The sequence below is a fragment of the Struthio camelus genome, chromosome 14 (genome assembly GCF_040807025.1).
Source record: "Struthio camelus isolate bStrCam1 chromosome 14, bStrCam1.hap1, whole genome shotgun sequence".
Lineage (NCBI taxonomy): Eukaryota > Metazoa > Chordata > Aves > Struthioniformes > Struthionidae > Struthio > Struthio camelus.
The window spans coordinates 18,279,824-18,304,624 of record NC_090955.1 but is presented as its reverse complement, the minus strand read 5'-3'; the positions used below and the strand labels follow the sequence as shown (position 1 = coordinate 18,304,624).

General features: G+C 41.0%; 1 protein-coding gene across 3 annotated transcripts in view; it reads right to left on the bottom strand.

Annotated features, from left to right (window-relative positions):
* PHF2 (PHD finger protein 2) overlaps window positions 1-24,801 on the bottom strand; it is a 107,172-nt gene that overhangs the window by 46,485 nt on the left and 35,886 nt on the right. For 2 of the 3 annotated variants that reach the window (XM_068907101.1, XM_068907103.1), the window contains 2 exons: window positions 5,592-5,677; window positions 390-504 (listed from right to left, as the gene is read on the bottom strand). In XM_068907101.1, coding sequence (XP_068763202.1) covers window positions 390-504; window positions 5,592-5,677 — 201 coding nt within the window. Of the gene's footprint in view, window positions 1-389; window positions 505-5,591; window positions 5,678-6,796; window positions 6,885-24,801 lie in introns of those variants that run through there. The other variant, XM_068907104.1, reaches the window with a different exon arrangement.

The following is a 24,801-nucleotide window of genomic DNA, read 5'->3' as shown; positions in this document are numbered from 1 at the left end:
AGGATGTCACTGCTCTGTTCAAGATGGAGACAGACTTCAGAAATACCACTGGAATTTCTGCAAATTGTATAATTCTTTGCCATAATTTGTTAGTTTCTTATTCAAGCATAAGTTGTAGTGGCCAAAAACACTCTTGTTCTTGTGTTCATAATACTAGCTCCTGCCGAAGTCCACGGGAATCGGGCTCAGTCAACAGTAGACTTTAATATGGTTGCACAAATACAAAAAAGGAAAGAGCTTGAGACATAAGCAATGGAACAGTGCTCACTTAAAATCCATCTCCCTGTACTGCATAATACTTTCAGCAAGGATCATGATCAGCTTCCTATGAAACTGGCCATATGCTTCACAACAACAGCACTATTTACTTATGCAGCTGAACAACCTACCTTGGAAAAGTACGACTTCGAAGTTCCTTTATAAAGACTTGACTCCCGTTCTGTACAGGTTTGACCTCTGTAGTCTGTCCAGTATCGTGTTTATGCCAATTTCTTTTCTTTTTCACTGAAAAAGAATTAATTGGACAGCACCATATGCTAAGTAGAAGATAATTATTAAGACATTTGATGGAAGGACAGATCTTCATAGCACTTCTTATGTGAGCAGAGAAGAGGGAACCCCCACTATGCTGCATTGCAAATTTTAATATTGCTCTTGATTCTCCATTAGACAATTATACTGTAGCCTGAAGATCTATTACATACTGAACAGCGTTCGTTTTGTAACATAAGGGCAACCAGACGGATAATTACTGAGCTGCACAGCTACCACAGGCTTTATGCAAACACGGGCTCTGGACATTTTGCACTTGCCAGACTATACACTTAATCTTTATCATAAAACTCTTAGAAAGCCACTTTTCTGCTTTTCCAATGTGTACTACTGATCTTTATGAACATATTTATAATGAATTACCTTAGTCTAAAGGTCTGTTCAAAAGTAAGTAGCAGATTTCACATTGATTTTGATGGGCTTTGAATTACGCCCTGCATATAAATTCCACATAAAAGATTTAAAAAAAAAAAAAAGTGCAAGGACACTGTAAATGCAATTTTTAGAACTCCTTTTATTCCTACGTTTTGATACACAAGCCTAGCTTAGGTCTTAAGTTGACAGGACCAAGCAAAAGGCCCCTGAACAATGTTCCCAGCGGGTGACAGACATACAGGCAAGTTCATCATGGAAAAAGGGTCAGCTGGATAAGCACAAATAAGTAAGTCAAATGTCAGTGTAGTTCTGCCTTGCCTTTTTGACAGCCTGATAACACAGAGCAAGAAAAACTGGTCAGCTTTTTATTTTAGTTAGCTTTATCTCTCTCAGCTGTCCCTGCTTTTAGGTTCCGTTTCGACATGCTCATTTTTTTAGTAAATTGTTTTTGTCCCAAGTGCATATTCATATTATTTTAAGCTTATGCTAGCAGAATTTTTATATGTCACAACTTTCTTTTATTTTTTACTCTTCTTTTACATTGTGAAACTCAAAATTTTACTCCGCTGTCAAGATGTCTTATGCTCTTCTTACTGTTCAAAACAATTGGGGAAGGAGCCAGACTCCTCAGTAACCATGCATGGACAGCACCCTTTCCCCCGTCTTTGCAATGCACACACACATATCCATATGCTTTTTCATCAAGAAATGAATGTGGAGGCCACAGCTATTAACACATAAGGTCCAGAAAATGTTAACTTTGTTTTCTTGACCACAACCCTGGAATAACTCATGGAAAGACATCTACCAACGAATCCATCCCAGGTTTTGCACAAAGCATGTCGGTTTTATTAGTTCCATGCAGCTCTCCAGCCTAGCTGGATATATTCATTAAAGCTGCTAGTTCTTTATCTTAATGACTCTCAGGCTTAGTGTATTAATTCAGTGCTCCTGGTAACAAAGGAAACAAGCCCTACATGAATACCAAACCTTCCTCCTTTCCTTTCCAGTGCCTGCCCCCTCCCCCCAACAGATCTGCTCTAACGCTGGGATTCGGGATCCGTAGCACAAGTCCCAGGGAAACAGGTGTGCTGCTTGCCATAGCCAAAACTAAAGCGCTTACCAAAGAAGCATGCTCTGCTATTGCACTTAAGATAGCATGGAACATCAGGGAAAAAAAAGCAGCAAATCAGTGGGTTTTTAAGACATTCACTGCAACTCTTCAAAAAGCGCAAGGAGTTATTTCCTTAGGTACCAAGGGGCAGTAGGCATCCGCCTCTCTCAGAGGGGCAGCAGAGCCGCATCTGCCTCTGGACCTCTCCCCAGGAGGAGCGATCTCACGCATCGCAGCAGTCGTCTGCTGCAGACCATTATACTACATCAAACAATCAGCATTTGGCCCATTTTCAGTCACTCTCTCTACGTTTCATCTTTACCATGAACACCGCGGTAAGGATTAACAGCCATTGACATGTGTAAGAAATGCTAGCTTTGGACAAAAAGGAGCACTTTTTCTTAAATTTATTCAGATTTATTTCTTTCTGCAAAACTTTCTGATCAAAGTTTGACCTTTCAAAAGCATAACCCTCTTCTCCAACAGAAAACCCTCCAGAGGAAAAAGGGAACACATTTTTATGAAAACTAAATCTCAGAATGAATAATTCTAGATTTGAAATATATACACTCACATTTTTAAAATACATTTACAAAGAAATGATACCCAGAAGCACCCTGTTAGTTCTCTGTTTTCATTGATTTATTTATTTTAAAACAGTTTCAGCCTGATTTTATTTTGCTCACGTCTGTGCAACTTCACTCTTTCCAACAGAATTTCCCCTGATTTTCACTGCTGTAAATGAGAGAGCAATCAAATCAAACATTTCAGACTGTGTTATGGAAATGACTCAAGCCTGCCTAAACAGAGCACTTACTTACATTTTATTTAAATGACGTCAGAAAAATTTTTGTGAATGTGTATAATTTTTCCCAAAGAGAAGTCCCTACAAATTTCATTAAACTGAAATGCCTTAGAATGTCATATGACAGGAAATAATCTTCTGAAATAGTAGCCACCGAGCCACATTGGTAAAGTGGAAAAATGCAAGAAGAGGAAAATGATTTTTAACTTTGACATCTGGAAAACATATATTCTGGAATGTGTGCTCCAGAAATACACATATATTTTTAAATCCAGACAAGTTGCGTAACAGACAATTGGTGTCTGTGCTTCCCTTTGCTAATCTTGCAATAATTAAATTCTACCAGTGAATTTCTGGCTCTTGAACAACACTTACTCATTTATTACAAAACTGATACTGCTAGATAACTAGTTTGAACATATACTGTAACAGTTCATAAACAAATGAAACCGATCATCTCAAAGAACTCCCAGTAGGGTATAAGTAAGTGCAGTGTACGCAGAACGTACTGCATGTAAAGCTTGACAGAATGAGTGCACTAAGTCAAGCTGTTCCTCCCTTCGTTTACATTGATCTTTTAACTTTTCTAGCCTGTTGCACTCCGCAAGGAGGGGCTACAGGATAACCGCCTAATTTTTCAACAGGACCTACGATTCTCTTAGTTAATAGCGAAAACTGTTATACATCTTGAGAACCTGTGATCTTACAACCCACCAAAATTCAAGGTAAGGTAATCTAGAACTAATGTTTGAAAGTTCCTGCAAATTTTTTACACTCAACTGCTTTAATGATTGCTCTTGTACCTAATTAAACTTCCTGTAATGCATTTGTAGGGAGAAAAATAAAATCATATTGTTTAACTGCAAAATGATATAATGTTGTGTATTTCTACCACACTGATAGCCTCATATATTGACGGGACTACAGCAGAGGCAGTGTTCTGATACAGCACTTTCTGCAATGCTGTACAACGCAGATTGTGAGGGACACACTGCCAAAGTCAGATCTTATTTGGAGTAAAAAGACGTGAATAGCCAAATCCACTTAAATCATTAGTAGGTAGTTGTTGGTTCAACTCTTCTTGTCATAGTTGGTATAGTAAACTTGCAATCTTCTTATCAAAACAACCACTGCCTGAATTCTAACACTATGCACCACTTTTTATAGAATTCATATTTAATTCCTGATTATAGACTGTTGCTACATCTGTCTGATTTTCCCCCCTCACACTGAAAAGTAGATGCCTTTCATCATTCATAATTCAAAGGAAAGTGGAAGAAATCAAAGCATCAGACACATTTCAATGTTATGCAAGACTGTCAGAGGCTAGAAATCCTGTGCTTTCTTCCACTCTGGGTCAATAATAGCCTCCGAGTATCTGCAGTCATACCTCCCTTTTCAACACAAGCCATTCTACTGGCAGATTGTCCACTTTTAGATGATTTGTGGTTATTTGTTTGACCAATTTCCAGTCCATTTGTCAGAAAACTTCCAACAAAACATTAGAAAGACTGATTCATTCAAATCAAAACATTTTGTGGGGACATATCGATTTTGTTAAGCCTTTCATGACAAGCCTCTTGAGGGATTTTTTGCCAGCTCACCCAATTTGTGGGTGCCCTGGTTTGCACCCATGTTGTTAGCAGACCATCTGGGAGACAGGAACAACCGCTGCTCATTCAGGTTGCTAACTCAGACTTCATTTTGAAAAAGTTCAAGTGCAAAAATGATTCTAATTTTTTCCCCAAAATGAACTTTTCAGATTCTTCCCCTTTCCTACCAGAAATTTTTTTAACTTGAATTTTTCAATGCAGAGCAGAAATAATTGCTTGCTTCTAAAATTATCGAATTTTAATGCAACAGAAATCTATTTCTAGCCACCCCTTACTTCTCAAGAAAAAATAAACATTATGATTGCTTCAACTACTGGCACAGATGAGCACAGTATCTTTCCTCTGTATATTGCCATAATGTAGCAAAACAGTGAAAAACTCTGCATCATTGTTGCTTATTTATAATAAATGGCTTTCAAGTAAAGCATTTATTTTTAGTCATTGGTGTCTTTTTTTTTTCCCCCACTGAATAATACAAAGAATTTGGAATTAATCTGACCAAAGCAAACACATCCTACAGTTCTTTCTCAGACAAAACTCCCACTGAGATCAACTGTCACTTTTACTCAGGAGAACTTTTGCCTGCGAAAGAACTACCAGAATTGGCACTCTCAGTGCATCCTACAATTTTGACTGCCACTGAAATTGCTACAGTTTTATATCTAGGCCAAGCATAACATACTGTTTCTTATTCTGCTTATCAGAAGACAAAAAACATTATGTAGCTTCTAAAAACACTCTATTAGAAGTAGCTATCTCTGCAGAAATGTTTATAGTCTACAGTCCTAAGGGTTTCACAATTTTTAATTCCTTGTGAGGAAGAAAGGGTTATTATCATCTCACAGATTGAGGACTGAAGTAGGACAGGTAGGGTGACTTGCTGTAGCTCACATATACTGCCTGGAGCTAGGCTAGGCAGAGAGCTGAATTCAGATCTCCAGCATCCCAGTCCTTGTTTTTCTCCTCCCACCCCCAACACCTTTTTTTAAGCTCAAGTTTGAATTCCAATTTTTATGATGCGAGCTATTTAAATGTCTCTTTATTAAAAAAAAAAGGAGGGGGGAAGATTTATTTTGCTTAAACATAAAGAATCTATTATCTGTATGAGGAGCAGCCAAGCAAGTATACTTACAAGTAGACTTTCCATGGGTTTTCTCACAATTAGGACAATGATAGATGTCAATGTCTGGTGCCTCTTCTTCTTCAACACCCACACAGCTGGAAAATTTAAAGACACTAACTTTAGCCTATTTGCAAACATGCAAGCCCACAGTTAATAACGAAAAAAAAAAAAAATCAAGCTGCGCATTTAGTATGCAGCTATGTTGACTGCTAAGGGCTATACCAAAGCAAAGCTTAAGTGCTTTTCACATACATACAGTTAGACTGTATTTTTTGCAGCCTACATTCCTGATGCAGTGCTAAAAGAGGTGTCATTCAGAAGCCCGCTACCAGCTTACTGTGGACCTCCCTTAAAACGTGGCAGAAAGTCCCCAAGAACCTTTTCTTCCTAATTAGAGAGACCATTTTGTATCTACACTGAGTTCTTCAAGCACCATCCAGCATAACCTAACTAACAAAACATCTTCTTAACCAAGCGTGTACGAACAGCTGCTAGGTCCTAGAGTAATCTTGGCAAGCTATACCATATGCCAGACTTCTGTAGGCTCCATCTCTATTACAATATATGAAGATGAGGAGGAAAAGACGACGCATCGCTCACAGCACTTCTGGCTGCCAAGAAGATGGGCTGTATCATGGCAGCTGCTTAGAACACCCACTGAGATTATTTTGGATGGCACAACATATGTAACAATACAGTGCAGCCTGCAGGCACGCTGTGTGAATGCAATCCAACGGCAGAACACAGCACTGGGGAAAAACAAAACTAAATTGCAAAGGAATGAAGTATCCAAGATAAGAAGTTGTTGCACAGTCAAAGTACTGAGCAGCCAGCCAAATAATCAGACTGCAGAATGGCACTGTTCCTTCAGAAGGAGCAGAGCAAACAGGGCTCTGTTCCTGCTTGTCCTGTCTGAAATGGCCCAGACTGCAAGGCACATTTGCAGCACAGAAAAAGCTTCAGCTGCCTTACAGAAAGCTGGGTGCTCTGCGATACCGCTCTCAAGGCATGGCTCCATGAGAGCTTAACTAGGCGAGAGGGTCCAAGAGAGCACAACAATGGCAGCTTCCCCTTATCATCTGCACAGACAAGGCTAGATCACGTCATGGTAAGAACAACCTTGGAGTTTCTCTACGTTCTAAAACGCCTTTGCAGCACTCCCTGGCTAGCCAAAAACTCCAGTAGACCCCTTCTGCCAGAGGAAGGGTTTGGACCTGCGTCATGGAGATGCCATCTTCATACATGTGGTAGCATTCAGCCTCTTCATATCCCACTGGCGGTGCAGAGCGGTAATTAGTACAGGAAGACTCCAACGCACGGTTCTCGGTGGCTAGTTCTGAACTGCAGAAAGCATGGGAATGAGTATGTTTGGTTTTCTCCCACGCACGAGGCAAGAGGTGGGTCAATTCTGTCAAGCGACAAAAGCATTCTCAAAGCATTCTCACTGGGCTCAAGCTGTCCAAAATTACAAACAAGTAACTAGACAAATTAATGTAGGCTGGGTACATCAGTAATTACTAAACACGATGGTCTAGGTGCAAGAAGGCCCTAAACTGCTGGCTGCTGGAAGACAGGAACGTGCATTAGCGGAAGGACTAGGTATGATCACACTTGCCTAGTCCCTGTATGCTTATCTAAGCATTGCTGCTCAACACTGTTGTTAACCATCTACCTGGCTAAATAGACCTCTTTTTATGACTTTTTTTGTGTGTACACACAAACATATTTGCCTGGCTGGGACAGGAGACGTTTCTTAGAAAAACTGAGAGGAGGAATATATAACTCTTAAAATTTACTATGACCCTCTATTTACAAAGACAGGTTTGAAACCACTTCTGAAGCAAAGTTACACAGTGATGTGTAACAGTAAGGATAAAAAACCAGCATCAACAGAACCCATAGCAAGCCTGTAACAGAAAAAGCCAGTTTGCTAAGATATGGAAACAAATCTTTTTACAACCACTGTAAATGCTTTGTCAAAAAAAGATTCTGCCAGATACGTTGTGGACATTTTCATACTCTTGCAGTCTGTACTCAGCGAGTGTGAGTATAGGACCCAGCCCACTCCAAACTGGAGTGGACAGGCTGAAAGAAGCTTTGCAACTAAAACCAAAGAAATTCATATTTTTCTGAGTCCAAGCTGCAAACAGAGATGCAGCAGTAGCACTGCTGATAAACAGGATGCTACTTCTGAATCATGTAAAAGCAACTGTAGACTGGCTGTTGTTTTTTATATTGAACAGTTACTTGAGAAAATACAAAAGTATTGGGTCTCCCTAAACAGACGGCATGGAAAACTGAAGAATAATTTTACAGATAGGAGAATCATCAAAACAACCCAGTCCTCAGAGTTAAGAATGTACAGGCAGTGAAATATCAGATTTAGCCCTAGAAAATTTAAACAAACCCCGGCAGATCAGAACAAGCAAAACAGACTGTAGAGGATTCCTCTACCCATAAAGCTGCATCAGCTGTTTATACCACTGGATTCAGCTTGTCAAGCTTAGTAAAGGTATGGATTAGGCTCTACACAAGGGCTTGAAAAGTCTATATTTAGCTGAACTAAGCAGATGAGGCTCTTGGCCACTGTATACATTGCTACAGAAGGAGGTATGAAAAGCTACTGTAATGGGCAAAGGCTTCAGTGTGGTGGGAGCTATTGTTCTGAGAGCAAGTAAAAATATTTAACTAGAACAAAATGGGAAAGTAAAAATAACTGACCTCATACTCAAACTGTCCTCTGAAAGATGCTGTCAACTTTTCCAACTACAACAAGGGTTTTAAACAAGGTTTGACTGCACACAGCTAGTAGTAGCCCAAAACTGCTATCCTCACTGTACATTGAAATTACATATACTGGCTTCCAAGTGATCACCCTACTGAAACGCCTTAAGTGATCTTTAACCTAACTGTGAACCACTTTGTGCCCCCTTTCCTCAATGAGCAGAGCTTGACTCACGGGGTATTTCCATGAGCAGAACTGTTTGCCGGCTTCCATGTGAATATTGGCATAAAAATTTGAATTTCCATAGTTAAAGACACACTGATATAGACTATTCCTACAGAATACTCCTACCAGAATAGGAACAAGGACTTCCTGCTGGGCTGTCCTCAGTTTCCACAGCAAATTTGTGCCAGTGGACGAGAAACACACGGAGATTGCAAGCTTTTGGCACAAGTAGCGTGAGGTCCTGGAGCGGTCTCCTAGGTAATTTACAAATGCATTTTTTCCTCAAGGTGATTTAATTAACAGTAGGAAAAAAAAAAAAAACACATTGCTCCAGCTGAAGAAAATCACCTAATCTATACCAGTTGAGCAGCGCTGTCCTTTCCTTCCCCCCCCAAATTCTAGCACAAATGGTGCTTTGTATTTTGTATCTATTTTTTTCGTGAGAATGCTCCACTTTGGCCCTACAGTTTCTTTTTTCTATCCCATTTGCCTGAGTGAAACACAAACATAGAAAAGGCTTCAGTCAAACATTTGACCCCCTACGATGATCAAACGGGTTCAAAGTTAGACAATGCGGGATCACATGCAGTGTGCTTGGGAGCAGCCTCCAGCTACAGGCCCTGCTGCAGTGATTCGCACATTAATCTGTCAATATGAACCCTGAATGTGTTACCATCAACAGAGAACTGGAAAAAGCTCTCAATAGCACTTTTGTGCGATTATTCAGATCTGCTGATGAGATAAAAATGGACATAAGAAGTTCTGCAAAGGAACTGCAAATCTAGTATTGAGGCAGAGCTTACAAAAGCACAGTCTGAGCTGGAAATAGGCTTGGGGAACTGGAATCCCAGCCAACATCACAGGACTGAAACAGCTGCCTGCCTCCTCGCAATCTGTCCCCACTTCCAGAGGCAACAACTGCGAAGGGCACACACACCAGGAGCTGGCCTCTGCCTGCTCGGAGCCCTGCTCTCCTTCCACTGCAGGGGAGGCGAGGAGAGGTCAGGGCTGGCTAGAAGGGATGCTGGGAGGAAGATCATGAGAAGATGGAAAAGACTGAGGCAAGAGACGTTGCTGTTTCACAGGCCTGGAGGGGAGAAGCTAAGGAGAGCTGCTCCTGAGAGGGAGCAGAGGACCAAGCACCAGGAGGCAGAAGTAGAAGCAGCCTTTTGAGCAACAGCAGGAGTAGATTTGATCCATTTGTGTCATCAGTCCAAGAAACAGCGTCAGCCTGCAGACACCACAGAACAGTACGCTGACGTCCCAGCAAAATCCCACTGTGCTGCAAGAGCTCACAAATTAAGGAGCATAGTTTTTACCCTACAGCAGCCTTTTGAAAGAGATTGCTGAACACATGGTCCTGTTTGCACAGCAAGGTCAACTCACTGAAGCCTGCAATTTGGTACTGAAATGTGTATGCAGGTACAAACTTGGTGTCCTCTAATAAAGTACCTACAGATCTCCCTGACAGTTCTCACTGTCTATGAATTATCTCTAGCTACTACTTTTTAACTATGTGACAAAAAGTTTTGCAGGGCCAAACACGTTCTTCTTGGGGAAAACATCAGGTGCCCAAAGCAAATTTGAAAGAGAAAACATCTAATTGGTGAAGGATAAAGGAGAGGAAAGAAAATGCTCCCGAGATGTCCTGCAAAGACTTTCATTCCCTGTGAATCAGTATTAACATGTGAGAGGCTAGAGCAATAACATGTCAGCTGGGAATCAGGGAAACATCTGGTGCTGAAGCTTATGATGCAGGACATGTAAGACAACAAGACAATACAGATGGGGAGAGAGACAGAAATTCACTAATGCAGCTAACAAATACTATTCTACTCTTTTGCCCAACCTGTAGAAAGCTTGTTCCATGTTTTTGCCCAAACGCAGTAAGACAGGATAAGAGATTAATCATTGTATATCCAAGAATATCTCGTTAGAATGACTTAAAACAACTGAATAGCTGATTTTAAAATGTTATTAAAAGGATTTAACTCAGGTTGAGACAATGTAAAACTAATTTGATAATCAGATAAAAGTGAAACCGTACTACTGATGTATTTGAATATCATCAAAACTGTTATAGGCAAAAAAAAGTCTTTGATATTGTAGCTATTTAAACTGATGTATCACACATTTTACAGTGACTTAAATGAGAATTAGTGCAGACAGAAGCATTAGCAATCAGAAGATACAAATTACTTTACTAGAAGCTTTGCCTTTTGTCCTTTAACGCAAAATTGCTTCTGTGTTCGCAGTTAAGAGATGTTCAGGTTTCAATATTTTGACAAAGTCGGTGACATTTTTTAATACAGGCAACAATAAGAGATCTGTAAATCTGAACCGTTCCCATAGTATGAATGTTTATGAGGACCTCAATCTGTAATCTTCAATGAGATAATGTTTTAAGTAATTTTAGCAAAAAATTAACCCATGTAACATCTGTTATATTAAAACCATTTAATAACCACTACCAGACAGAAGGCAAGTATAAAAATATATCAAAAAATAAAACATGCAAACAAAAGGCCATTTGAAGGGGAAAAAAAACAAACCATAGTAATATATAAATAAAACAGAAGCAACATGTACTACTACAGAACTAACCTATTAACTTTTGTTTAATGTCATCATTTATCCACTTCTCGCTGAGGAGTAAAAGAAACTCTGCTATAGGATTACACCTTTCTCACAAAGTAGATCCTAAAATACACTCTCTCTTTACCTACAAAAACAGCCAGTACAATTGTATCTTTCTACAGATAAGGAATTTGTCAGAAACAGGATTGGAGGGATTCGCTCGGATTATCCAGGCGGCCAACAGTAGAGTTGAACGCAGAATACAGGTCTTCAGAGCTCACTGCCAAGTACAGTAGTATCCAGTGCACCCATTGTTAAATGCATTGTTCAGAATTTTTAAATTTTGACTAGCAAATAGATCATTGGATTAGTTGTTACACTTTGTGTATTTATTTTAAATTCCATTTTCAGTCTTTGACACTTAACCAGAAGCATGTTGAAGGCTTAGAAAATGTTAACACTAGCAAAAAGTGACACTTCAATTCTTATTTCACACAATTACAGACGTATTTGCTTCTCCTTCTCTCCCTGAATCAGTCCAAATCCAAACAACTTTTAGTACCAGCCACAAACCTGGGAACTGCATGGGTGAGTAAGTTCTTCACACTTCAGTAACAGCTTTCATCTAACTATTTCATGAACGTGAATTTACACACATAAGAACAGCTTTGTACACAAGGTATATACAGCCTTTCAGGCATGTGAAGACCCAGCTGGAAAAAGTGTGGGCCCACCTCTGCCATGAAGTCAGTGTTGTTTTTTCCATCAATATCAATTAAAAGAGGCTTGGGCTCTATGTCATTTGGAAAGCCTCAGGCCAGGGCATCCTGACTTACAGAACAGCTGAGCACTAAACCGTATTAGTCTACAGGAGAAAGGCTGCAAAGTCTGTCAACACTTTTCCTAATGTTTTCTTGTGTGTTAAACAATTGATGACCAGAGCCAAGGTGGAAGCCTAAGAATGCAGCTCTTCTTACTCTCAACGTGCCTTTCTTGTTGCCTGCTTACCTTTCCTCTGCCATTCAATGGCTTACTCTTCCTCATCAGTCATCATTCATTTCCTGTGCCTCATTCTGTAAGAGCCCCAAAGGACTCCTACATAGGATACGGCACTGCAATATTCTCCTAATAAGACTGTGGAATCACCACCCCTCAAGGTCTCTGAGTGCAGCTTAAGCAAATACCTGTTGAGATTGATTCAGATGATTAACTACACCTTTGGGTAGGGGGTACAGACTGGATGACCTCTCTGCCTCTTCCAGCTTTAAATAAGGATCATTAAGTCTCAGAAAAATGATGGTAGATTTCACATTCCTCCTCTACCCTCTCAGAAGCTGGAGGCAGTGTCAGAGGTTCTGCTGATGGGCCCCTTTTCCAGTCTGCTCTGGGCCTGGCAGGGGTGCAGGCAGCAGGAGTGCTCAGGGCCAGGTGCTGGCTCTCGAGCACCAAGAGGGCTGCTCAGCCTCAGCGGATGAGGACACAGAATCAAACACCCAAGCGGGCAGTTATCACAGAGCAGAGAGGCATTCATGGCATTTTTACAGGCAATAAAGGTAGTAATTAGTAATTACCCTGAACTCATCCCCATTCCTTAACAACAGGGTTTCTGATGGCACAATTTCTGGATGAGTCATTTATCATGTATTGCACAGTAATACTCTTCCTTAACATCATTTACAGGAAAGATTGGATGCTCTTACCCCCTAACTTATCTATCCAGTTTCAAAAGCCTTCACCATCTGAACAAACTATAGGTAATATGGGAAAATCAGGAGTTTTCAATTCTCTCTGGAAGATTCTGTAACAATTTCTGAGGCTACAGGTTCACATTTTTGGCAACATAGATCTTCATAAAGAGAACAGGTTATAGAAGATAATTTCAAATTTTTCAGTAATTTCAGTTTATTGTGTTTCTATTTTAAATACCTGTCACCAAGGGAATGCACACAGTGAGACAGGCCTTACTTCTGCAGACTTAGATCGTATTTGTCCACAAAGAACACCAGTTTGAAGAGCTCAGACCACATGAGATATAAAGATAAGCCTGAAAAGGGGAAGGGTCTATCGGGAATCAAGGAGATGAGGTAGCTATGAAAGAGCAAATTTTCCTAGGCTCTGAACACACACTTTGATACTGGAGGTTATATTCTGTTTGCAAAGTTATGTCATTAGTAGGACAAACTAAGAAAAACACAATATGAAAAACACAGTGATGGTATTCTCTAAGGACAAGTGAATGGCAATTAACACAGTAGTTAGCAGACAGGCCAGCGTTAAATGACAGTAGTTTCTTGTGTCCAAATGATAGCACCTGGAAATGCAACAGCCAATAATGTGGAAGCAAGCTGTGTCAAGAAAAGTTGAGGAGGAAAAGGAACAAGTAGTTCCAAGAGCAGTGGAACTAGCGAAAAGGATTGTTCTATGGATTTGAGTCTCACGTATTGTTTTTCTAGTGGCTGTTACTGGGTGAACTCTCACCAGAGCTCTTCCATACATCTTCTCTGGTGTCTAATGAGAGAATAGACAAGACTTTCCATACACAGGAAGATTTCTCTCCTATGATCAACCACCTATCTTCATGAAACACACAGGAATTTCAGAGATCTCCAAGCCTGCTGTCAGATGCAGTTAAAGCTAAACAGTGAGTTGAAAAGTCATTTGGGGGACCAGAGACACATATAAGCATCATTTCACTTGGAAACCCAAGAGCAAGCAATGGCAGGAGAAGAGCAATGCATGTTGACTCAGGCAATGTCTAATTGACAAAATGTCTAATGCAAGTGCCTTGTTGAATCAGGACCTAAATGAGGGATAAGCCTACATATACTGGATAGCTAGTATTTCATGCCAGGAGTCAGAAGTGGTTCCTCTTACAGACACTCACCTTTAGTGCACTGGAAGCATAAATTTGGAGGGAAATAACTCATTTCAAAACAAAAGCACATCTGTGGAGTCCCCATTAGGAATAATGCTAGACAGCAGCTTTAGCAACATGCAAACGTAAAGGCAAGCAAAGCACAGGAAAACCTGCAATATTCCAGTCTCCTATGTATTAATTAAAAACAAACCAGGAGGAGGATTTCTGAGAGAGGTAGCCTAATGGGTTCAGCATCCCGGTGCCCTGCAGTATCTCGTGCCTCTAGACTGTAGTGACATTGCCATGTGCTGATCTGTCTTCCTGCACCCAGCCTGAGCCTGCAGCGCACCCCACCTTGCGCCTATTTGTCAGATGGTTCTGGGGGTACACATGGGGACACCTGACAGGCTGCTTCTGTCAATGGGACACTGATAGGATTACAGCAGCGCACCATGGCAACAAGGAAATAACAGGATGCTGTACCATGAAAACGAGAGCAGAAGCAGGAACCAAGAGCTTGTATTGTACGTGTTATGACTCTCTTTAATCCCAAGTCAATTACATAACTTATTCGACTCAGTTTCTCCACCTATAAAACAGTAATATTAATACGTGCCTGATAACCTCAAAGGTTGCTGTGAGTATAGCTGACTAACGTTTGCGCTGTGCTTTGAAGATGAGAAATTGTGTTGTAGTGTTTGGTAGTGCTACCTACTCCCAGATCTTTTGCTTTAGAGGTTAGTCTGCTTGCAAGTTCCCTTGGGAGAATTTACAAATAAATGTTTTTCTTCTTGTGACATTATCCTTTCCCATTTCACTAATCCACATGCTTTCACAGGTACTAAATCAAATTACAGTTTACACTAGGATTCCTAAATCCTGAGCCCAAAACTGGGGTGCTTCTTGGAACTCAAAGTGACTAGGCTGGGAGTATCCTCTATAGAGCAAAGGCTTGCTGCAGTTGGTGGTTTCTGTAGGGACAAGACTACTCCAGCTGCCTGTCGGCCCCATCAGGCAGCGTCAGCATTTCCCTGCACTGCCCAGGAGTGGTGCTGTGCGAGCACCCCACAGAGTAGCAAACATTGGCATGTTTTTATTTTTGCGAACCAAACAAAAACTGTGCCTGTGTATATCCTCTAACCTCCTGGCAATAAAAAACAACTTTAAACCAAACACATAGCGTATTTGAAACAAGAAGGATTAACCTCCTTTGGCTTATGAAAACCTTTAAGGGAGTTCTTTTCTGTTCTACAAACTTTGACAATGTTCCTAAGATTCAGGAGGCTGGAGGGAACACCGGGATCAGCTGCAGGCGCTACGGTCAGCAGGGGCTGACTCTTCGTCATTTCGTAGTGCCTAAGGCAACGTAAACTACGGATGGGCAAGCTTTGACTGTGCCTCAGTGGAGAAACGTCCAAACAAATATTGCCACCAGGGTACAAACAAGTACACTCAGCATATACCAGGAACACTCCACCAACATAGGACGCGTATTCAAGTAACTCTAACAACCTGCACAGTTCTGAGTACTTGCCATGCCCGTTAAAGCCACAAAATCGTTCACGTACTTGAGGGCTGGAGGCATGACATTAGGAAAGTTTTTGCCAACAGCATATGCTATAAAAGGCTTTATTCCAGCAAAAAGGCACAACGTCACTGCCTATTACTACTACTGCGCCTTCCTCCTGGCCCTGTGCTACAAAGTATGCATAGACCAGAAACCACGCGGCTGTAGTGTATTTCGCGGCCTAAGAAGTGCATCAGGCACAAGCACTCACTGGCCAGGGGTGTCCAGGCGCGACTTAAGGTGAAGTCAGCACCAGAACCACCTTTCTCCAAGACTCCTATCAAAGCTCTGATGAGGAAAAGTGCATGAACTGGACCACTCTGCTGAGATCAGGAGGGACGGACGGCAAGTAATGCTCTTCCTCTTGAAATATGCTTCTCCGTCGATTTGAAACACCTGAGCCTTCTGCCCCTTCAAGCACCCAAAGAGGGGGAAATGCCATCTCTGAAGCATGCGGGTGGGACGTGTATCCATTTTGACTTTATTTACTACTTGGGCATTCTGGGTGTGTGGGGGTGTTGCCTGCTCTTTTTCATGTTCACATTGTACTGCAAGTTAATTGCTTGCTTATAAAGTAGGTATCCTTTCATTTTAAAAAGAGGAACAGACGAAACCCTTGTGTTACAGTCCAGTACAGAAATGCAAATTGGATTGTATTACAGCAAGGAGCTGCTCTCATCGCTTCTTCATCCCTGCACTTCAGCCAGTACAAGTTTTGTATCTTGGATAAACTTTGCTCTTTGGCTGACTGAGCCACATGGTTTGCAACTTTTTTTTCAAACTTGTTTGCATTTGTGGTACGCATCAGAGAGTTAGCCCTTCAGGAGAAAGCATGAATTACCTGACCTCTATAAAACTGTTCACAAAAAACAAGCAAAATCAGCAAAATCAGCACCTCCCTGAAAAACAAATGTTACAGCTAGCTAAGGTAGCTGTATACTATTTTTTTTTTTTAATTTGCAAATGACTGAGTGACTGCATGGATGCCGCTAGCTACGGCAGGTGCTCAGCACCTCCTGAGTTAAGAGATAAAAATCTGCTCTATTTCTAGTGTGAAGACGCTATCTCTGCAGTACATGGGCATTAAAGTGTACGCTCTATCTACCTGTTTATCACAGAGACATAGCTGCAAAGGTCCATATGTAAATCTTTCAAACCTCAGTGATGTGAAGTACCAAGCTGCTTGAAATAGTGGCTTGCTGCTCTTATTGGCCTGCTGCAAGTGACAACCCACACTGAACTCTACGGGGAGTTAACATTTTTCAGAAGGAGCACTCCAAGTTGCAAGGAGAGTTAAAATAACAGTAGGTATGGGAACAAAAGCAGACATTGAGAACTTAAATTACATTTATAGGATTACAGATGTTATGCAATCAACAATATCCAGATTGTTCAAGCCTGAGTCATAAAACAAATTTAAAAACACCATAAACAAATCATATTTAGCAACTGAGACTATCATTATAGAATATATTTCTCTAAGGTATAACAGTTTCATCTCTCTTACATTGAATAGTATTAATGGTAACCTGTCCTCAGTTGTTATTTTTATTAGCAAGTTACTTGTTGTTGAAAAAGACTTCTTGTTTTTTGAACACTAAATATCTGATCCAGTCACTGAACTCCGCAGTGATTTCTGTAATATCAAGGCATTATAAAACAAACAGAAGTTTAGCTCATTCTGCAAAGAGTTACTATTTTTAAATGGTTGGATTGCTGCTATACATAGATATAAACTGTTAAACTACTCCAGTGGCTTAGATGCATAAAAGCCATTTTCAGCCACTACTCACATTCAAAATACCATAACTGAGATTCTTTTAAATTTACAGGAAGCAGATGAGCCCTCAAAATAGATTGCATTACATGCTACACCACTACTTTATCTTAAAAATAACATATTAGAAGAAAAATTGTTATTTTTCACCCCAAAAGAAATGTTAAAAACAATATAAAAAAAAAAGAAGGGAATTTTTTTTCCTCTTGAAGCAGGCAGCTGAGTGAAACTGAGATAACGGGTGTAATTTTTAAAAGCATCTCAGAAGCCACTTGGAAGCCTAGGTCTGATTTTTATTAGCGGTATTTAAACTCAGAAGCTTGTGATCTGTAGTGTTAATTGTTATATATTCTTCAAATGATCTCTATTTGATTCTTACTAAACTGCTGGTCCCAGCTACATGCAGAGACCACGAGTTTTGCAACCCAGTCAAGCAAACTTTGCATCAGTCTTGCTCCTGACACCTTTCGGTCAGTCTCTCTGAGCAGCCTTCTGGTTGTTTTTATGAGCCGAGAGAAAAGCCAAGGTAATTCCAAACATCCAGAAGCAGACTTACAGCGAAGGCCTGAAAGCCACAAGACCACCACAGAAGCCTAGAAGGGTTCCCACCGAGATGCTGCGCTGCTGTCCTAGCACAGAACATGGGCGCTGGGGCCTTTGGCTGATCCTAGGCAGATGAAGGCCGTGGCTGCTGCGGGAGAAGCCCAGTAGTTGCTGCTAACCCACCCGGGGAGGCAGGATAGGTGACTTTTTCTTGATTCCAAGTTCTAAAAAAAGTTGTTATAGTTTTGCCTGATGCCAGCTCCCCAGCAAATGCCTGACAGAAGCACGAAAGCAGTCTTTCAAACACCTCCGTTCTACCTGAGAGAGACAATGCCCGTCCCCCTAGGTTCTTTTAAAAAGCTTCTTAAAGGCTAGGCCTGTTTGCACGAGCAGCTCACTTTCCTCTAAAACACATAGTTAAGAATAGAGTGAAACAGAAAGGGCCTATTCCGATCATACAGAGGGCCTCAATTCATATGTTTTCTGACTCCATCCCAGCAGTGTTGTGGGACACAACCCTGCAGCCCCCTGCATGTTGTCCCAAGGGCATAGGCACCGCTCCACAAACTACAATTATTCACCTGACCAGCAACATACAGGTCAAGAGCCAAGTTCCACTGCACAGGTTTGGCTTCATTTTTCTTTTCTTTGGTTGTGAGATTCTGGATCCTTTTCTGATCTCTCTGGACTACTGCTGGGGCAAAAAGGGCTGAAAAATTATCTTACCTGCTCAGCTGAGAATTAACCCAGCACAGGCACTCCTGGGTGCCACAGAACCAGCCTGCATAACCTAACTTCCTATCAAGGAAAAAAGTGCTCAATAGCGTATGAAACACAAGACTAATTTAATTTTCCTTTCTTAACAAACATATAATTCTCCTAGTTGGAGTAATGCAGAGAATCATCTTCTTCATATATTTAACATACCGTAACAGGACTGGACTCCCTGTGAGCTGTTACAAAAATGACTTTTTAGCTCTTCTAATATCATGTCTAGATAATGCAATTATTTAAAAGTGGTTTGCCAACCTTCACCAATCTGTGGAGTCCTATATATTTTCCTGCAGACCTTCCTAGAGCAAATTTAAGCCTACTGACATCAGACTTGTTTTTCTTAGATCAAAAATCTATCAAAAAGAGACAATGACTTCAAGGGGGTCCCTCAAACATTCTGAATTAAGAGACTATTTTTTCAGACACCTGGCACAAAAAGATATGGGGAAACTTTTGCAGTCCCTTGAAATGGTCTAGTTTTCAGACAGCCAATCTCCTAAGAAAGCAGGAGCAACTCAAAACTAACTTTAGAAAGCCACGACTCTAACAATATGGGCACTTCTGTTACGGCACAAGCATAGCTAAGCATGAGACTACGGTGCTCTATTTTTTTAACACAACTGTGTAAATACGCCCTCAGCTACTCAATCTGGATGTTCACAGGGGTACTACGTGGCCCCATGACAGCTGTAGAATAAAGTTTGCCTAACAAAATGCAGAGTCTGTAGTTATCAACAGTCTGTTACATTTACATTTGACACCGTAATACTATTTCCTCGCATCACAAACTATCCAGATTTGAAGTTAATAACTGTGCTGCACTAGTTTTATTTCATGGTGCTTTCCTGGTACAGTCCAAGACTGTTTCTGCACTGCAGCAGCTGTCTGGCATTTGAACACAAGTCACCATGCAGTCCACACCTTCCTGCTCTTCCTGGCCCTGCTCTTTCTCCTTTACAGGCCAAATTTTGTCTCACTGCAGGAGTCAGCCAACAGCACTGTTCTCACTCAGTTAGCAAGAAGGCCTCGAGGAAGAGCAAAGAGAATATTTTACAAACATCAACTTGCATAAAATTTCAATTTTCCTGGTTCGGTATTTAAACTCCCATCGTGCCGAGGAACAACAAATCTTTAGATGAATGTGTTTAGTGTCAGGGAAACTCATGGGAAAAGTACATTTTAGATATATGTTAGAGATTATCCCCAGAAAGACATTTTAACTTGGGAACTAGAGGTTTTGCACAACCTGAATCTAAGGGATTGGCCTAAACCTAAGACTTATATTTGTGCAGTCATGATTCACACACACACACACACACCCCTGCAGAATGTGTTTGTGATCTAATTACCGGGTGTAGTTTACCTGGGGGCCTTCCTGACCTCTCCTGAGAACACCGCATTTCAAGACAGGAGCTCCAACTACCGCGTCTCTGTAGGAGCTGGAATCAAATGACTCTCTCGGAGTGTATTTACAGGACACAATGCTGCTTGTTCAAGTGCTTGAACAATATAGCTTCATTAGCAAATGCTCTGCCCAAGCTACTATAACCTCCTTCACACGACTGACTGCACTTGGGGAACGCTGCATCCGGGGTCAAACTCTGCCCTAATGTGCAAGCTCTGGGGAGGTGCAACAGCCACATTGTGACACCGAGCGCGCACCCCAGCCAGAAGGGAAGGGGGAAAACCACAAACTCTTTATCTTGTCAGTAAAACTGCACCTGGCACTTGTGCAGCCTGCAGCCGTGGTATTCCCGGTAGCCAAGCTAGCACCGCTGTCTCTGAGCAGCTTGGCGCCATGCTCAGACCTGGTGCTTTGGCTGCCGTGCCCTGCAAACCAGAATTAGCTCAGCTAGCCTCATGCAAGCTCAGACCTGCATTTCTGTTCCCTCCACGAGCAGTGACAAACTGTAAGCAGTGGCCAAATAACCACCTGAGAGCAAGTACTATTTAAAATACACCTCCCCCAAAACTGGCTCTCTCTTTCCCTTAACTGTACACCTATCCCTGGATCAAGGAAGAGACAGTCAGATCCCTAGTCTCCAAGGAGCTTTCTCCCTGCCAGCTTCTCTCAATGTGTAACTTCTGAAAGTCACCTCCTTTCTGCTCTCAGGAAGGCATTTTCATGGGTTAAAGTTCTTGTAATCTCAGCTGGCAAAGCACAGCCTGAGAGAGGATCCTTTAAGCAAACAGCTTGCCTCTTATTTTTCAAGGGTGCACTGGGGTGTGCCAGGGCATCCTGGGTTATTCTTCCACAGCCTTCCCTGAAGCCAACTTAGTATAGCTGCCGAAAAATTCTGATAATCCAATAACAACATCTAACTTATTCATATCATTCTTAGGTGTAATTATTAAAAAAAAAAATCAATTCATAGTCATTTCTCATCTGTCACATTGGTCAAACTAACCAAGATACTTTTAACTTTGAATACTGAGTGCACTCAACATAACTTTTCAACATCTACCAACTTCAGATTTTGAAGTTATTCTGGAAATGAAGGCACTCAGAATTTTTAGGCATTCATCAGGAAGGCTAAGCTCGCTACCGTCGTGCTGATGATAATGGAGGATAGGACTCCACCGCAAGGTGGTACTGAAAAAAGGTGAAGTTATTATAGCATGGAAGGCCACGTGAATTATGGAAATCAACCTAGGACCCCGGGCGTTTACACAGGCCTCTAGTCTGTGATGAAGTCTATGGTACTTATATTCATACTTAAGCTGGCTAATTTAAAACTACTGCTGGTGATGAACTTATATTACGCTTCAGTGTGGTTGCAGTGTGGATGGAGTGAAGTCACTCCTGGGGGTCTACAATCAGAAAAGCTTGTACTCTTTGAGACAGAGTCTAGACTTCCAAAGGCCTATTCCCTTCCCCAGAGTACCCAAGAATGCCAGTTTTTCATCAGGAAAAAACAGTGTTTTAAAGACAGACGTTCATCACAATTTGAGGCAGCAATTCAAACATTGTGGATGCCCTTCAAGAGAAACAGCAGTCTTTTTCATGACCGGTAAAGTCATCTATTAAATACAAAATTCAATATTCTGTCACAAGTGTCTTCATGCTCATTTCAGCCTGCCACAGGTCACTGATTATTGCCCTAATTTTCAAAAGATCCATTCCTTTGCAAAAAAGGCAAGAAATTCACTGAGTAAAAGACAGAATCACAGAATCATTTAGGTTGGAAAGGACCTCTGGAGATCATCTAGTCCAACCTCCCTGCTCAAGCAGGGACTTCTAGAGCATATTTCCCAGGATCACATCCAGACGGTGGTCTTTGCTTAGTTGCACAAGACAGAAAATCATCTCACTGCATAGCCCATGCTGATTCTAAAGTCCTAACTCAGGTTTAATTCAGGCACTTTTTCCAGTGAAGCTGGCTTTGATAGTAGCAGTGGGTAGCAAGGGACCGAGTCAGGGCTTTGGCAGTTGTTCCCTGCCACTGAATACCTGAGCAGTTTCTACTCCATGAGAAGTTAAGAAGCGAAGAGATGCAATTCTGTTGCCCTCCCTCTTTTTTTTTTGAAGCAACAATAAATAGGTCATGAGACAAGCAGAGATGTAATCTCTCTCACTCTTGCTTTAAGCAAAACATGTAAATTTAAAAAATGAAAACAGTACCAAGGGGACAGGAAGCCCACATAGAAGACAAAATATTAATATAAACTGTGAAACATGCTTACTATATATGAGCATTTCCTCATCCACCAACGTAAACAGCAATTTGTATTAGACTCTGAGATGTGCCTTTCCTACTGTGCTCTATTTTCTGGAGGCTGACACCAGATTCATGGTACTGTAGAAACAGTACAATTGCAATCACCAAAAAGGAGGTAGGTTAAAATATAACATTTTTCACTGAAAAAAAATTTTACACTGCCTTGCAAAATATGAATTTACACAAAAAAATTTAATCATCTGAGTCATTTCTGCTCTTAGAATCCATCCTCTTCTATGCATGTGGGAGCTTAAACTGGATCTGCTTAGGTCTTATTAATAGAAAGAAACTTAAATATGAATAATGAAATAAAAAAGGGAAAAAATCCTGTACTGAGACAAGTTAAAAGAATGCTAGCAATTATAAGACTGTTTTTCAGATATCGACAGATCTATCCCAGGTCTTCTCATAACTGGATGTTTTATTCTATATAAAATACCTTTTTTCCAGTTTCAGAGAATATTCCGTCTTACACTTCCTTCTGCCAAATTAATATTCAAAACAACTTTTCCCTTCGGTTTAGCTTCTGATTAAGTTGTATCATTTTATCTTTCCTTTTTCAATTTCCCTATAAGGCACTTTTAGTTTCCAGACCAGAACACCATAAAACTGTATCCTCTGAAGCGAACAGCAGAATTTGTCAAATTTATCACCTGGCCCTTCAGGATATGAAGCAAACAAACCGAAACAAAAAAGACAAACAAAAAAGAAGAGACCTACTGGGACACAAACATAGCCACATGTATATAAACATATGTAGACAGAAACAAAAGATTTTTCCTACAACCACAGTTTTGACCCTAAAAAGTGTCTATGAAGTCTACCTCAGAATTGCTCTTGATTTTATCTGGGAGATGCTCAGAGGCTACAGGATTTGAAAGCAGTGTAAAAACCTGATCATCTATGTAGATGATAGACACATTCAGCTGCTTACTGTGACTCATCCAGGGCCAGTTCCAACTCACATTCACTCCAATATTTACTGAGTTGAACTGCTGACAAGACTTAGAGGCAAAAGATAAAAGATTAATTGATTAATCTCTCATTTTTAGTCAGTAAGATTGTAAACACTAGTAACACAACCACTCATTATCTCTAATGAGCTTATACTTAGGGCTGGGTGACAAGAGAAGGTATGTCTTTTCATCAGAAGCAAAGATAAACCCAAACAAAAATGAAGACTTTTGCCATTTTGTCTGCAGAGAGGGTAAAAAAAAATAAAGGGCCTTAAAATATAACCTAATCCCTAAGGAGGTTTGCCGTTGGAAGTTGAGAATTTTCCACAATCTTATCAGTAGCTGCTCTGTAAACCAAGACACAGCCAAAGCAAAAATATTCTAATACATTTAAGAACAACAGAAACGGAGACAATTAAATAGAGAAGGTTCATCTATATGAAGAGGTTCCCTGCCCAGCTGCTCCCAGCAGCTGCATTAACATGCATACCCCAGGGTGCCGATGTACCAGCACACCGGGCAACGAGCGGAGCGTGCCAGGGGAGAGGGGAGGCAGGAGGCACCAGCAGAGCAGGAGTCCACAGCGGCAGCAGGGCAGAGAGGGCAGGAGAAGGGACACGCAGTAGGCACCAGGACAAATGGCTTCGGCAACTGCGCAGCAAAGCAACCCGTGCCTCTGACTGCGCTGCTTGTAACCATCTTGGGCATATGCAACCACACGTATCTTAACACTACGGTGTCATACCACTGGGCCGACTAACCCCTCCTCATTGACATCAAATTAAGAACAAAGAAACAGCTGTGCTGCATTATCCCAGTTCTGTCAGTTGGACCTAATTTGAAAATAAGTTTAGCCACAAATGTAAAAAAAAAAAAAAAACCCTTGTTGATCAAATATCTTATCAAGTTCCTTTCCAACTGAAAACAAACTCTATTTCATGCATGAAAAATAAGAAAAAAATGCCGCAAAATGCTTATGCTCACAAGAGCTACCTGTGGGAAGTACCTGCTGTTCTAGATGTACAACGGCTGGAAGATGCCCCAAAGCCATGCAGAAGTGAAAGGTAAACAATGATCTACATTTTTGTTCTCTTTTTGGAATTGTCTCTAAGTCTGAGCGTTGCCCGACAAAATCTAGATGGTAATGGCAATTTTTAGAAAAGCTGCCTCCAACTTAGATTTCTGGTGAATTAAAACCTATGTTTGTTTATTTCAAAAAGATAAAAAAATTTAGGCTCACACCTTAAAATTATACCGCTGCACACTGTAACTGTCTCCTGTATTAAAGGATTCAAGCTGATCATGTGATTGGCTGATTACACAATTTTCAGCTTGGAACCTGCAAGCTAGCCCGCTATCTGGGGGTACTGAGACTGACACAGTAAAAGTGGAAGATGGATGAGATCCAAGGATAAAGCATCAGATAAATCAGTTATTGACTGATATTGTCTCAGTCCCAAGCTCAAGCAGTCCTTCCGAATGTACTCGTGGTTGATTTC